The sequence below is a fragment of the Takifugu flavidus genome, chromosome 16 (genome assembly GCF_003711565.1).
Source record: "Takifugu flavidus isolate HTHZ2018 chromosome 16, ASM371156v2, whole genome shotgun sequence".
NCBI classification, from domain to species: Eukaryota; Metazoa; Chordata; class Actinopteri; order Tetraodontiformes; family Tetraodontidae; genus Takifugu; species Takifugu flavidus.
The window spans coordinates 1,564,667-1,580,580 of NC_079535.1; the positions used below are offsets into that span (position 1 = coordinate 1,564,667).

The following is a 15,914-nucleotide window of genomic DNA, read 5'->3' on the forward strand; positions in this document are numbered from 1 at the left end:
TACACCTATGATATTTTAATATGTAGCAAGGAAGGATGGAAGGGAAATTCTACTCTTAAGTTGACTACAGGGCTAGATTGATAAGTTTCTAGCTGCACATATGTCTGTCTGTCACGTCTGTTTTAGCACGCGGCTAAAAGTCACTAAACACGGGAGATCTGTTGTGTTTGAGGCCATATTTTGTGGCTCCTTTTATTGTAGTGTCCTGGTGAGTATGCCAGCATTTTTCAGCTAGAAACATATTTGAAAAATACGTACATATTCAACTTATATTACATATTAGACTTGTGTTCAACAGAGAGCCATGTATCAGTGCCGTGCATTTTCTGAGCACCCACACTGCTGGTTTGTTGATCTTAATATGTAATAGGCCAGATTGCTGAATGTAATTACAGAAATAATTTGAACAACCTGGTCTAAATTATGTGTGATATTGCTAATTCAGGGATGGTATGAAAATAGTAACAAGGTGAAAACTATTAACTAAGCCAGGCACTGACTGCCATGCTTATATGAGGGTTTAAATGAATGCACAAGCAACACTGTTTCTCGTGCAGGGAATAGTTTTCTCCCACTCCCTGTGCTGGCGCCATAAGAGCAACCCACAAAGGGACAATCTCCTCTGGCTCTTGAGCACATTAGGAGCCACTTGCGACTGTTGTGTTGCATGTCAGACCTATAGCACACCAATGATTAGTGTTATACGACATGACATGCACAATGTGAGTCATAAGTAAAACGTGCAACTGATTGTTGGAGATCAAAAATTAGCTTTTGCTTTTCACAGAGAATGTACCGTTGTTCAGTGTTCAAAGATGTTCTTTAATAACTGCCAGGTGCTTAAACATCTGCATTTGACTCGTTTAGCCTTTAGAGTGAAATTCCAACAATGAGAAAATTAAAGGGGGTCTTTTAATGGAAAAAGAAAGCACATGCACGAACAGTATGGCGTGGTAATATAAAAGACATGGGACAAAAAACACCTGTGTACTTGCATGTCAACAAATAATACTGTGTTTAGGGTTTACTTTGATTCATTGTATGTGGAACTAATCATGTTACTTGTTGGAAAATTATCCAATTCAAAATGCAAGTCCACAACCAGTAGATCCCCCACATTTTCATACAATGTGCAGAGGTGCCCTCCTGTCTCTGGATGCCCAAATCTAAAGGAGACCATACAGTTTCCATCAGAGCAGAATGTTTCAAAGGACATCTTTAAGTAGTAACTACTGAAAACACACTCCGACAGACTGTATTTTACCTGATGCCATCATCTTCTTTCTTCATTTCCATCTTTTTGGAGTACATTTGTTATGCATATGTTATTTTAATGTTTAGCTGCCAACATCTTTTCAATTTGTCAGGCCTTTGATTTTTTTCCTGTTGGCACTGTATTGCTTTTTTCCTCGAGTGTGTGTTATTTTGGGTTGTGGATTCTGGTGATTGGCTGGTTTTATTGTTTTTACTGCTCATACTCTGCAATTCTTTCTGGGACAATACAGAAACCACCTTAATTGGTAGTAATGATGTTGGCATGTTTTTGAAACAATAATCAAGTAAATCTTTGACAATTTGACCACAATTTGAACTGCTTTTGCGTCTAGTAAGTGCTGCATAGATGTCTGATTAAGTTGAGGTTGTTAATCAAACTCCTTTTAAATTTTTTGTATATTAAGTATATTTTACTTAAACCGTTTAATACAGCAGTCAACAAAAAGTGTAAATGCTGTAAGGTTCAGCTGTTTTCCTTATGTGTTCAGTCTTTTGAGCCATCACACCGCAACCATTACACCACATTGACAGCTTGGTTGTCACAAAGGTTATGGCCTGGAGTGACGGCATCAGCCAATCTACATCCTCCTTAAGTGTGACACATGACTAGTGGCACCAGATTCTCCCCACATGATGAGGTGGTAATCAACAATGGAAAAGGCACTGTGACATTTTCAAATTCTCTTTGCGTTCTCTTCCCTAGTACAGCTGCTCAGCTTTATCTCTACATTTTACTTCTATGCAGTGTTTTCATAGTAGGTTACTAATCATCATCGGAGGTGAGAATTCACCACCAACACCATAGTGCAGTCACATCTCATTGATGATGACTCATATTTGGCCCATTAATCTTGCTCTGTCATATGAGAACTAGGTGTGGGATTGTATCCAGTGACTAATAACACAGATTGCCTCTGACGCTGGTAAATTGATAATTGCTTACACGTTGTAAAAGAAATGTTCCCTCTGCAACCAAGTCATCGGTGATGTCTGGTGATGTCATGACAGATGTGCAGTTTAGAAACATATTTGCTTAGAATCTCTCAACGCAATGCTGATGACATTGTTTCCTGTGTTAATGTCCTCAATTTTCTGCTATCCACATAGAAACAGAGTGCATTATTGATATACTCTTTATGTATGCAGTTCCAGTTTGGATTGCATGTGTGGCAGTGGACCCCCCCCCCACACACACACACACACACATACATACAATAACTTGTTACTGTGCCCAATTTTATGAATCGCACATCGTCTGCGTCAGGAAATAATCTGTAGATGTAAATGGCAAAAGATTAGATAGATGTGTGCTCTTTAGGAACTGATTTTTTTGTTAAAGCAGGTTTAAAAAGAGAGGATAAATACTGTGTCACTTCTCCGCTCCACTCCATCCCACCAATGGTCAGGTCAGCCCATTCTTTGTCTCAAATTAATGATCCATATTGCACCCCAGCCCTACCCCACCCTATGACTGCCCACACTGCATCTCTAAAAGAAGATTCCCACCCACCTGCTCTTATCCCCAACTGAGCATTAGAGGTTTCTAGTTATACACTCTCAGGAGACCATTCTCACATTTCTTATCCTTTGTCTCCTGCAGTTCTTCATGCCTCTGTGGAATTACTTCTATCTGGCCTACTTTTCTTTCTTACTCAACAAGATGTACACTATTTTTTTTATTAATACCACTCTTGTGCTTTTGCTATCTTAACTATTGACCTTTGATCTATCAAAAAGAAATAAATGAACTGAACAGTGTTCACCCCTCTACTATCTTGTCATTCGTTTACCAGCATTGTTCGTAGATAAATTTCCCATTATTGACTTTTGGGATTTGCTTAGCATTAAGGAATTTTTTTTCTTTCTTTATTGGCCTGCCTTATGGAATTTTAGATAATATTCAGAATTTCACTGTATTTCTGTATTAACATTGAAAATAAGCTTCCATTTTTTAAATTGTTTCCAACCACCTTGATTTAGCTAAGCATATCTCAGAGTAATAGGTTATGCTGAGCACTAAAACAAATTTTTTCTTTGATTGTTTTTTTCAAAACACAAATGTCTTGTGATGTTGGTAACTGTCTTAATTTCATGGCTCTTTAGCTCCTGCTTCCCATTAGCCACAAATGGGGGTAAGAGTCAACAGTGATTCAACTGACCAGAATAGTTATGAATACTGCAATAGTACAAAAACACCCTGCAACACTGTCAGTGAAGCACTATTAATGCAATTGCAATCACAGTCTTGAAGCATTTCTTGATGTACCCATGAGTCTTGACTTCTTTTTCATACAGAGACAATTGCTCTATGTTAAACCAAAAAAGTGTCACTGCAAAATGACTAGGGAGTAAACATGAAAGCAAAATAGGAAGTAAAGAATTTTTACGGCAGCTACCTCTCTACCTTGGGTTTTTCTCCACATTAAGACATGCCCTGAACGCATCTTGACCAAATACCCCGTACTACTTGCAGTGATTTGTTTAGATGCAAAAGAGGAGTAGCGCCACTCTTAGCAACTCTATAATCTTTATTCATAACCTTATTCTTTCTCTCACTGCCCACAATTAAATGATAGAGGTCTAGACCTGCACTGCCATATCTGCCTGTAGCAGTTCATCTGTCAATCTGCTTAATGCATCAGTCATGACCAACACCCAGAGATACTTGAACTTGAGTCAGCAACTCTTTTCTGACATGGATATGGGAGTCTTTTGTTTCTTTCTGAGGACCACGGACTCAGACGTAGAGATGATGATCTAATTTGTCAACACTCAACAAGTTTAAATAGAGGTTGTGTCATGTTTTGTTGACACCACATTATGCGGACAGTAGTTGCCTCAAAAGTCACCTTATGCTGTTGCATTTATTTATATCTACAAACGCAGGTGCATACAGTCCCTTTACATAAAATGCTCACACTTGAGTCCCTGTTTTGCCTTCAAGATGAGTACATTAGACAGGATGGGAAGTGAAGTACTAAATCATTGCAATGGCACACTGTTGATGACACTTGTTCAGCCCTTCCAATGACATAACAATAATATAAAAAACATTGAATAGCAATGAGCGTATCTCTGAGTCTCACCGGCACATCTGTTTGGCATTTACCTGTTGGAATAATAAATAAATATCTTCTGCTTCACCTACCAATTTATTGCAAATAATATTTGAAATATTTTATGGCTTTTATCATTTTCAAACTTATCCTAAATTTTCAAATCACAATTCTCTATCTTTTACTTCTATGCGCTCTTATTTCAGCAAGTGTTAAAACTAATATTTTACAGTGTAATAGGTTCATTTTAATATTGCAAAGGGCGTTGATATTCTGGGTTAGGATGTTCGTTTATCCATAATTGTGAATTATTCTCACCAATTACAACTTTCTTTTTATTCCCAATGTAGAAAATTAAGATTAGAATTTCATGAAAGCCACTCATAATCAAGAATACACACAAAGGAACGCTATTTACTTTGTAGGTGGGTCACATCTGATGGCAGCTGGGGTTTTTTTCTGTATCAGTACAAGGGACTGAGTACATGTTCATGCCTCGTGCTATTTTTGACATTTGTATTTTTGAAAAATATTCAACATGTGTGACATTTTCAATTAATTTCACAATTATGCATTATTTTATGTTTGTCTTTCACCAAAAAAACATTTAAATTTGTGCTTGTAACATAACAAAATATGGAGAATTTCAAGTGGTAAAAAAGGGGTTTGCGATTCACTATGCAGTTATTAAATCACCACTCAGTATGATCTGTTTGTCAGCACTACTCTAAATAGCATTGCAAATTGTCCAATTTTTTTCATATTTAAGGCTGAAATGTAATTGCTGTTCATCATAAATGTTTAGGTAATCAAGTTTACATCTACAAAATAGCAGAACAGAACTATCCCCCTTCGTCACTCAGCTTTTGATACATTGCATTATTGTATGGAGTTTCACATCCTGAGCACAGAAATGCCGTGTGAGGTGGTTCAGTGTCCAAGTGGCCCTTATTGCCTATATGTGATTAAATATTTACAGTGTGGGTCCTGCGCGGGTTTATTTTGATTTATTTTTAAATTTCAACATAAGTTCTGTTAACAATTTTTACCCCCTTGTTCTGGGGAAAAAAAAAAATTGCTATTTTGGGGGGTTGGTGGTGGTGGCTGTTGCTGTTTCATTCAACTTTACCAAAAATGGAATTGTTAAAAAGGCTTACCTGAATTGCAGCTACTGCCATGCAAATATAGTAGACTTCAAAATGAGAAGCACCACTGTGTCAAGCATACTTAGTGGGGCATTCAAAGCTGCTCGCATAGAAGCTGGACATGTCCCTGCACAACAGCTCTGCTGTCAGTCAAGCTGCCCCATTAAGTTGGGCATGACATTTAAAGTTGGGTGAGGAAGGCGGACAGAGTGCCCTTACCTCCTCTGTACTAGCCCTGCAGTAGAGCCTGTATGTAGCATTCTTGGATGAGTGTGTTTGTGTGTTATGACTTTGGCCAGACTTAGTCTGGCATAAAGACAGCTGTCACATCTCCAACCTGTCACATGCAACACAGAGGAGATGCCAGAGGCCAGGGCATCAGGAGACACAAGGACGGACACAAGGAAGAGTGTCTCTGTGTGTATGCCTGACCAAGAGCCCATGTGTCCGAAAAAGTAAGGCTGATGGAAGATGTAGGGTGGTAGCCACGTGAAAGGGTTTTACTTGGAGGCACCATCTAACCTTGGCGGTCAAACTTGGACACACTTCACCGTCCTTAAATCCTGTCCTTAAGCAGTTGAGTCATTTTCCTTACGGCAGTGTGGTAATATTGTTTTAATGTCCAACCAACAGCCCTGCAGGACAGCAGCTTGTCTTGCAGTCCTCTGACCCAGGCCATTTTGGTGCTCATTACTTTCTACTAAAGAAGTGTATTCATTAAGTTCCTGCCTGTGGCCTGGGGCACAAAGGCTTTTTATGTGCTTTTTCGAACAACTCTTTTCATAAGCAAGCGGCAGTATCCCTCAAGAGTATCTAGTTATGTATGGACAGAAACAATAATTGCCATTTGCCTTTTATTTCAAAGAAAGAGCTCTTCTGTTTTAAATTAATTAACAGTTATAAGATGGTAAGGTTTAAATGTCTGTTGTTGTAGTCATTAATCTATCTCCTCATGCGATCCTGCATAGATTTGAAAAGCCTTGTTGAGAACATAAGTGGTTTCTAAATACCCTATATGTTGGAGGAACAACAAATTTCATTTAATTTATCTTTATTTATATAGCATCTGTAACAATCAAAATTGTCTCTAGGCGCTTTACAGAAATCTGCTTTACTGACCTCCCCAAAACCCAAAAGTAGCTAGAAACACTATACAGTGGGCCCCTTCTGCTGAAGGATGGCTGGGTAAAGAAGGAGAAGAAGAGGGAGAGGACAGATAAAGGATAGAATAGACATACATCATACATGCAAGTACAATAAATTCAAAAGCAGAACAGAATCAAATCAAAAGCAGAGCAGCCTGTGGGGCCTGTTGACAGGCCAGTGTACAACTATGGGGTTGGCAATACCTGTAGAGGGACCCAAAAAAAGGGAAGGGAGAGAGAAGCACAAAAAATAATTAAGAAAGTAAGAAAATGCATTACTTTGACTTACGATGAAATCATCAAGGGGAGGGGAGTGAAAGAAACCTGTCAGTGGATCATGTTTTGGTACCCAGGCAGTCTCAAACTATGGCAGCGTTTCTAAGATGGTAGCCAAAAAATTAGATGACCCCATTCTAAATATGATCATTAGTGTGACTAGAATGTCTGTAACGACAGAAATACTGACTCTAAACTTTCTTAAAGAGGAAGGTTTTAAGTCTAATCCTAAAAGTAGACAGGGAGTCAGCCTCCCATACCTGGTGAGGGTATGTCTTTTATAGTACCATATTATGGCTAAAAGCTCAGCCACCCATTTTACATTTAGAGACACTGGAAACTACAAGTAAACCAACTTTCTGAGATGGGGAATTTTATTGAGATTGTATGGTGTCTTAGCACCTCTAGATAGGATGGAGTTTGGCCTCTGAGGGCCTTGCCAGAAAAAGTATTTTAAAAATGATCCTATAATGGGCTGTCAATGAAGAGAAGCTCACACGGATTTGGGATTAGCTGGAGGCTTGTCACAAAATTATCTGAACATCCAGATACTTATGAATAGTAGTCCAGCCTGGATGTAACAAATACACGGACTAGCTGTTCAGCATCATGATTAGTCAATATTTTCCTAATCTTTGCAATGTTTCGCAAATGAAAAAATGCTCCTAGAGACTGTTTTAATATGTGAGTTAAAGGATCAGCCTTGATCTAAGGTTACTCCAAGATTCCCTACAGAGACATTAGAGCAGGGGCTTCCAGATCCAGTTCTTAAGGGCCTCAATCCAGCCGATAGTACAGCAATCCCTGTTGGATTCCAGCCCTTGAGTACTGGATCTGAACACCCGTGGATTAGAGGTACCATTCTAGAGTAATGATGTGCTTTATCCCTGAAAATTTAAGAACAAACATTATGACATCAGTTTTATCCAGTGAAGAAGACAGTCATTCAAGACTATATGTTTTCTAAGAGAAGCATATACACAATGAAAAGGATTGGTCCAAGTACAGAACCTTGTGGAACTCTATGACTAACCCTACTGTGTGAAGAGGAGACATCATGGAAACCTGTAGTCTGCAACTAGCAGTGAGGTTTAGTACAACCGATATAGAAAGCTCTCCACCGAATGAAGCTTTGAGAATATCATTACTAACACTGTGGATTCCACAGTGTGGAACTGTAAAATTTGTACAGTTCTCTACGTACCAAATCATTTATAGCCCGTTTGCAAACTGTCATATGTTCAACTTTTTAGTAATTGTCTGGTTATTTTTTTAGTAATTTAACTGTGTGTGTGTGTGTGTGTGTGTGTGTGTGTGTGTGTGTGTGTGTGTGCGTGTGTGTGTGTGTATGTCTGTCTGTTTTTGTGTGTGTGTGTGTTTGTGGGTGTACATAGAACATCAGTTATTCAAGATGCAAACTTGATGGGTGTATATGGAATTAAAAGCAAAGTCATTCTTTTTTTTTCAGTTGTCACCATTTATTTTTAAAGATTTTGAATTATTTAATAAATTTTAGGTAATTAAAAAAATGTTCCTTGAAGGATACCAAAAAGATGTTTTATTTAAAATGTGATATTTTTTCAAAACTTTAAGAAATCTGCTTACAAATGTCATTTGTATGGCTTGCATAACTTATTAAGTGATTGAACCCCATTTCAACACATTTAAACACTTTTTCCACTTTAGCCCCCCAGCACTAAGACCCACATTGGGGTAAACTCTCTGTATATCAACAGTGGAACAGTCCAGAAACATTTTTCTTATGCTGATTTGTGGTCTAATTATCAAACATAACAGGCAATGTTTTAACACTGAATTTGTATCTGGCACAGACTTGTTTACGCATGCTGTGCTGCACACCATCACTCTTGCACCGCTGTCTCGCTGCTCACCCACTCACTCACCTTACACTAGCACACAATGTGTCCTGCATTGTTACGGCAAATTTGTAAAAGGTAGAACAATAGCAAAACAGAAGTAATAACCTGTTTCTGCAGGTTCTACAGGTTCTCTTTTTTTAGTCACATAGCTGTAACTCATTTTAAAAACAGATTAATTTAAAATGGCATAAGCTAAATGGTGTTCTTTATTTTTGTTTGTTCCTATGATTCCGTATGACATGTGAGATCTCTCTCTACTCAGACAAAATGAGACTGATTCATTCCAGGGCAAAGGGTCAGTGCCCTTGGTCTAAACCAATTGAGGGATGGTCTGCTGCAGCCTATTCGGTTGCCTTGCACTCTTCACCTTACTGTTGATTCTCATTAGTTTATTTACTTTGTCCTAGTCTAGTGGAAGCATCCATTAAATCATCTCCAAAGAAGACGATGTGACAGAACAGCTTACAAAGATTTTTTTGCCTATGCAACACACAAATCTCTACACCTATACTGTCACATATTTTCAACAGTAAAGGCTTCTCGAATTTCTGTGACGCAGAGAACACTTTATATTTACTGATGCAGTTATGTGTTAATTCCTTCACTTAACACAAATGGCTGGAAAACACGCATTTTCCTTTTACTGTCTGCTTTCTACTTTTGTCTTCTTCACCTGTTCCCACAGAGGTTACCACAGCACATCGAATTCCTCCACCTAACCCTATTCTCTGCATCTGCTTTGGTCACACCAGTTAACTTTTATCTTCTCACACTACATTCATATACAGTATCTCCTCTAGTATTCCACTAGGACCCCTGTCTGCGGGTTCCAACCTCAGAATCCTTCAAATGGTATTACACAATCCCTCCTAAGCACGTTTCCAAACCATGTCAGTCTGGCATCTCTGACTTTATGTCCAAAACATCGTACAGGTCCCTCTGATGAACTCATTCCTGATCCTATTTATCCATGTCATTCCTATAATGAGCCTCAACATTTTTTCTCTCTCTAATGCTTCTTTCCCTCACTGCCTTTAAACTATATATTATTGCTTGTCTCACCTTTCCTTTCACCTCTACAGATGCACTCTTTATCAGATTTTTTTCAACATTCATTTTACCAGCTAGCAAACACTTCTTCCCCTCTTTTCACACTCCCCATTGCCCTCGAATGTTGATTCTATGTATTTGAAAATCCTCCTGCTTCTTTATCTGTACTCTCTGTAACTCAAACATACACTTGCTCCTTCTCTTTCACACACCTATTCTGTCTTGCTGATTAACCTTCATTCCTGTCCTTTACAGGTTATACCTCCAACTCTCTAGATTTCCCTCTGCCTGCCTCATACTCTCACTATACGTCAGATCACAGCACCACCTGCAAACATCTTCTTTTTTTTATACATGTCCTATACCATTCTAACATATTCTACTCTATCACTCCAGACTTTGTAATACAATACGACGGTTCACCTGTCAAATGCTTTGGTACATCCTTCACAACCTCAAAGCAAATACTGCATCTATAGTACTCTTTCTTGGCATGAAACCATGCTGTTCATTTCCCCTCTTATTATGGCCTACCATAAAAGTCTTTCATCATTTGTTTAGCATTTGCCACCTCTGTCTTTACATGGCTCCATCTCTCTATACTCCTGTGTCCTCTCCTCAGTCCTCTAAATGTCCTATGTCTTCTTAGATACCCTCTATGTCTCCCCGACCAGTAGCTGTAGTTGTGCAGTCATCATGAAGCCTCTTATGAACACCCAGAGAGTGTCTCAACTCCTCTCTGAAAATCACTCAACCTTGTTCCTTCAAAGCTTCCACCACTTTATCCACTAATCTCTGTCTGGTTACATTTTCATCTACTGTACGGCCACTTTGCATTCACTGATCTCATTCAGATAGCATTATCTATACAAAATGTGGACTTCCTGTGTGCTCCTGCCTCCATTTGTATAAGGCACCCCATATTCTTGCCTCTTTGGGAAGGACCTATTTAATGCAGCATCTGTCGCTGTTACCAAATCGACCTATCACTTATTTATTCCCCCTGTTGCCACCACCAACACATCTAATAACATGTGTACCAATAACCACTCTCACTTCTAGACATATAGTAAACCACTTCCTCTAGCTCAATCCAGTATTTGTCCTTCTCTTGTAGGACATAGCTACTACCTGCATTCAGCACCACACCTTCCATCTCTAGTTTCAAACCCATTACTCTGACAGCCTTTTGGTAACCTTTCAAACGTTCCATATAAACTTGTTCAAAGTGTCTCCTACTCCATTTATCTTATGACCTTAAGCAATAATAGGACACCTTAAAACCTTCCTCCATGTGTCAGACTTGTTTGTCCAGAACAATGTCCAATTACCTGCTTGCATTCAGATCTGGACAATTTGAAGTATAGGCCAAAACATCCAAATAGTTGTGCTTCTCGAACCATTTCTGAACCATTGTGGCTTTGTGGAATCACATTATGATATTAAACAAGATGCCACATCCTTCAGGGAATATTGTTTCTATTATGGGGTGTTTTATCATTGCATTGAAAAGGTTTCAAAATACAATGGCGTCATTGATCGGATCGGTGAATTAAGACATTATGGAGATCAAATTGCATAAAATGTGAAATATAGGCAAATCTGATATAGCTATAGATATAACAGATTGGCAGAAATCATAAACACTACATGAATGTTCTGCAATTACACAAAGAAGAATTTGTTTTACTCTACTAGATAAAGATACTGATGCACTTTTCCCCAAATCTATAGCTGAGTTAGGTTTTTTATTTATTTTGTTTCTTTTGTGACTGGAATTCCAAATAAATGTAATTAGTTACTTAGCCCCATCAGGTTTTAGGCTTACATGCTGCAAACTGGTTGTTCTGTGCCTCTGTCATGTGTGGTGGTTAGATTTAATCTCACCACAGTAGGCAGCGATTATAACAAATGGATGGGTTCAAACCATCTGTAAGACATTTGATTAACACTTCTGACAGTAGAGAGGGAGCCAGAACAGTTCTTGATGTGGAGTTGCACTAATGACAGTGCCTGAGAAGTAGCCATGCTCGAGGAAAAACATCACAAAATGAGAAATTAGAGCCTTTTAGAGACAAACACGGTTTGCATGGAGCAGCTCCGGGTGGCCTCTGCATCCATCTTACACATGATTTGATTGGTGCTCCCAGTCATCGGCTCAAACTCAGTACAGCTATTGAGGCTAATGTGGCATGAAAGAAAACAGATGTTTTTTCTGGTGTTTCCTTTCTTGATCTCCTGCAGTATTTTTGAGACTTGTACACTTGTAAAGGAAGGGACAGCCCATAGGGTTAGATTAAGCTGCTATTCTCTGCACCTTGAGCATCCCTCTATGCAGTTAGCATGGTGTAGTTTCCTGGATAATATACAACATTTACTACAATGGAAAGGAAAGAAGCTGTTAAATTTTAGAACCAGTGTCAGATTCTGTGGTCCTTTCAAATTCCATTAACCTGCCTCTTTCTGCTTTTCTCCAGGACACAGCATTGGACCCTGGAGAAGATGTAGCCCTTCTCTCCGTAAGCTTTGAGGATGCTGAGGCGACCCAAGTCTTTCCAAAACTTTACCTTTCCCCCAGCATTGAACAGTATGTACTTTACATCTTCACGTATATTTAGTAGTTACACATTTGTAGTGATAAGCTTTTGCACCCTTGTTTGAGTTTTCTGCTGCCATAAATGTGCCAGCAATAGTGCCATCATAGTTTTTCTTGTTTTTGTGAGATGAAAATTTATGAAAATTGTTTGTAAGTAAATACTAAGGATTTGTCAACTACATTTTCACACTGTGGAATGCATTGAAGAAGAGCCTAAGTGATGCTGTTAATAGGAAATATTCGAATTGGCCATTACCGTATATAATTGCAGACTAGAAGACATCAGTAAGAAAAACAAGACAAAAAAAAATAGCGAGCACCTTTACTGTCTAACACACCTACCTTTATTTATGCCCAACATATTTTTTCCTATTTGCATTTTTTACAGTCTTTGGGGGCTTTACAGACACCCAGAGTCTGATCCCCAAGCAAGGAATTTCTTGCAGCAGTGGCAAGAACATCTCCTTTTAAGAGAAAGAAACCTTGGTCCACCTTACATGCAGGGGATGTTCTGCTGATGGTCAGTTGGGTAAAGGAGGACAAGCAGAGATAGAGATGCGGTTATATTAGCTGTAGCATTTGATGAAGATAGAAATCAAATACTGGAGTAGAGATGTGGGTGGTCACTATGCAGTTCTAGAGCCACTGCAGATGGTTCCACAGAGTGAGTCATAGACAGAGAGAGATTTTAAACTGAATAAAGTGGCCTATGTATACATACTGTATGATTTCAATGTATAGGGCATAACACTGATTTTGACACCAGGCTTCATATTGTGCCGATATGAATTCAAAATGTGCCATGAAACTATAAATTGCATAGAAATGATGTTATAAATATCCACAAAACACTTGAGTAGACAAAATAGTTGATGTACCACTAGACGAATTTTGAAAACTAAAAAATTACAATGGCGCGTGCCATTTAAAGCATTCAACAGATAGCTACATATTACCATTACACATATGCATGCACGCACACAAACACACAGACACACATGCAGACGCACTTTGAACCACTGGCGCATACTTTTCTCCAAAATTGGGGAGTTAGTGGGGTATCATTAAAATCTTTTTGTCAATGTAAATTAATTGAGAGGAAAACAATTATTCAGAAAGTAAATGGTATGCATTCAAACATCAGTGGCCCTCTGAAGGCTGGAACCAGGATTCTTCGCCCTGCGGGGTGACTAACACTATACCACCGTGCTACATTGTGGATTAGATGTTGTCCAGCAATTTTGTCTCTTCATTTGTGTTGAATCCAAAATACTGTGATTTGAGTATCTGCATTCCAGTGTTTGTGAATATTTTTTGTCTTTGCATGATAAATAAAGCCAGATTAGTATTCTCTAGACAAAATTATCTGCTTTGTTAAAATAAGATAAAAGTTAAAAAAATAAATACATTTTTAGTGATCTGTTCCACAGAGGGCATGAAAGACACTATATATTTTAAAAAACCTTGAGAATTGACATCAGCCAACAGTGATGATTAAGAACCTAAACTTCCTATGAGATATACCATCTGAACAACCCCACTAACCAGTTTCCCAACCAACGAGAGAGGTCATTTAACGGCTGTCTGCGGACTTCTTGGGGCGCCACCGATACACATGCTCTGTACTCTGGTTATGTTTCTGCATGCATTTTTAATGTGTGTGTGTGTGCGTGTGTGTGTGCGCGTGTGTGTGTGTGTGTGTGTGTGTTTGGAGTCTGCCTGTTTGTTCAAATAATTTTTATCTTGCTTGTTTAATGTATGTATAATTGTACCATTATGTACATTTGGCAGTCTACCTTTATAGAGGGTTATATATTTGGAGGTATAGATGCTTGTGCTCTGTGTGTGTGTGTGTGTGTGTGTGTGTGCGTGGGTGAGTGCTCGTGTGTGTATGTGTGAGCCAGGTACAGGGCCACTCTGACCTCGGGGCCTTACGGTCTGGGCTTTCGTGCTTGGAATATTCTCAGGCTGATGTTTATTTACAAGCACACGCCCCGTCGCACCAGGTTAAGAGACCCCTGTCCCTCCCCCACGTACAGCCATCACCACCACTCTTCCTCAGTTCCTCTTTTTATTCCTTGCTCTTTTCATCCTCATGTCTTTCTGTCTCCATTCTGTTTTTTCCTCTACACTATGAACCATCTTCTGACTTGTTTTTTCTCAATTTTACTCAAATATTACTCAAAACCATTTGCTACTTTAATTAGATTTTCCATGGCTTCATTTCTCTTCCAACACATAAAATGAACTTCATCAGGTCCTTAGCCTTGCTATAGTACCCTGATTATATCACACACAACAAAAGTCTCCTGCCACATTTGTACCCTATATAAACGTCAAGTTTTCCAGGGCTTAAAACACTTGTTTATTTCTAACCCCGATACCCTGATATAAATGAAATGTGAATAATGCAATTTTGCGTGCATTGTGTACTTTTTGTAGACCAAACTGAAGTTGTCGCCTTGGTTTTCAAGCCTCTCTTCCTCTGCCTGTGAATAGTGTGAAGAACAGTCAGAAGGAGGATAAAGGCAGTGTGGTCAAGAGCAGGAAGTGGTGAAGCTACAATGCAGGGAATGGAGGGTAATCTGCTGGGAAGGGGGAACTGCAAAACAAATCCTCCTCAAAACCCCCAAAAAACCAAATGCTGAGGCGTAACAGTGCCAAAGTGAGACGTCACTCACTTAAAAGCATTCTTCCCCTGCTCAGTGTCTTTGTTGTGAGGATTTTACACAAATGCATATCAAGGCCATGTATGAATGTGCTTTTTCACATGCTTTTGTATACCTCTTCGTCAGTTGTGTGGGAGTGTGTTAATTCATGACCCAGGGCTAAAATGTATGTTTTGCACACTGTTGTTGGAAGGCAAATGATTGCATGTGTGTGCGAGTTCACTCATGAACAAATCCATATTGTATTTATTGTGGTTGTTCAATTTAGCATGCAGAAGTGTGTGAGCATTTTGCTGGATATATGTTGATGCAAGTCTGTTAGTTTTCCACATTGTCCTTAGTGACCCTTGTTAGTCTTTGGCCTTGCGTAGTTGCTCTGTCTCTGTCTCCAGCGAAGAGGAAAGCTCATTTGTTGCACCGTTCCTGCACATTTCTCTGTTTATCGAGTGAGACAGTGACATTCAGGAGTGTGTGCATTAACCCAAGTGTCCACAATTATTTAGAGTAAATCACACATATGATGCCAAAATAGAATTCACATCAAAACAGTTCTGGACATTGTTTAAATCAGCTCTGGTTTAAATGAAATGGTGATTGTAGCAGCTGTGGACAGCCACAGAAATTGGACCAGATTTAGTTTGGCACAGCTGGATTTCAGTGTTGTTGCAGGCTGCCATCTCATCTACATTTATTCAATGTTGATTATATCATTATTTTTCTGTCATTACGGCCTAAAAGCTGATTTTTTTATTACTTCCTTTTGTTTTCTTTATTTGGGGGAAGCCCTCTCGTCTTGTTGGTCATAAAATGCTAAAGCTCCAC

At 39.0% G+C, this 15,914-nt stretch overlaps 1 protein-coding gene across 3 annotated transcripts in view; it reads left to right on the forward strand.

Moving 5' to 3' along the window:
- Positions 1–15,914, forward strand: part of babam2 (BRISC and BRCA1 A complex member 2) — a 63,726-nt gene that overhangs the window by 33,815 nt on the left and 13,997 nt on the right. For all 3 annotated transcript variants that reach the window (XM_057058140.1, XM_057058141.1, XM_057058143.1), the window contains exon 7: positions 12,305–12,414. In XM_057058140.1, the coding sequence (XP_056914120.1) occupies positions 12,305–12,414 (110 nt within the window). The remainder of the gene's footprint in view (positions 1–12,304; positions 12,415–15,914) is intronic.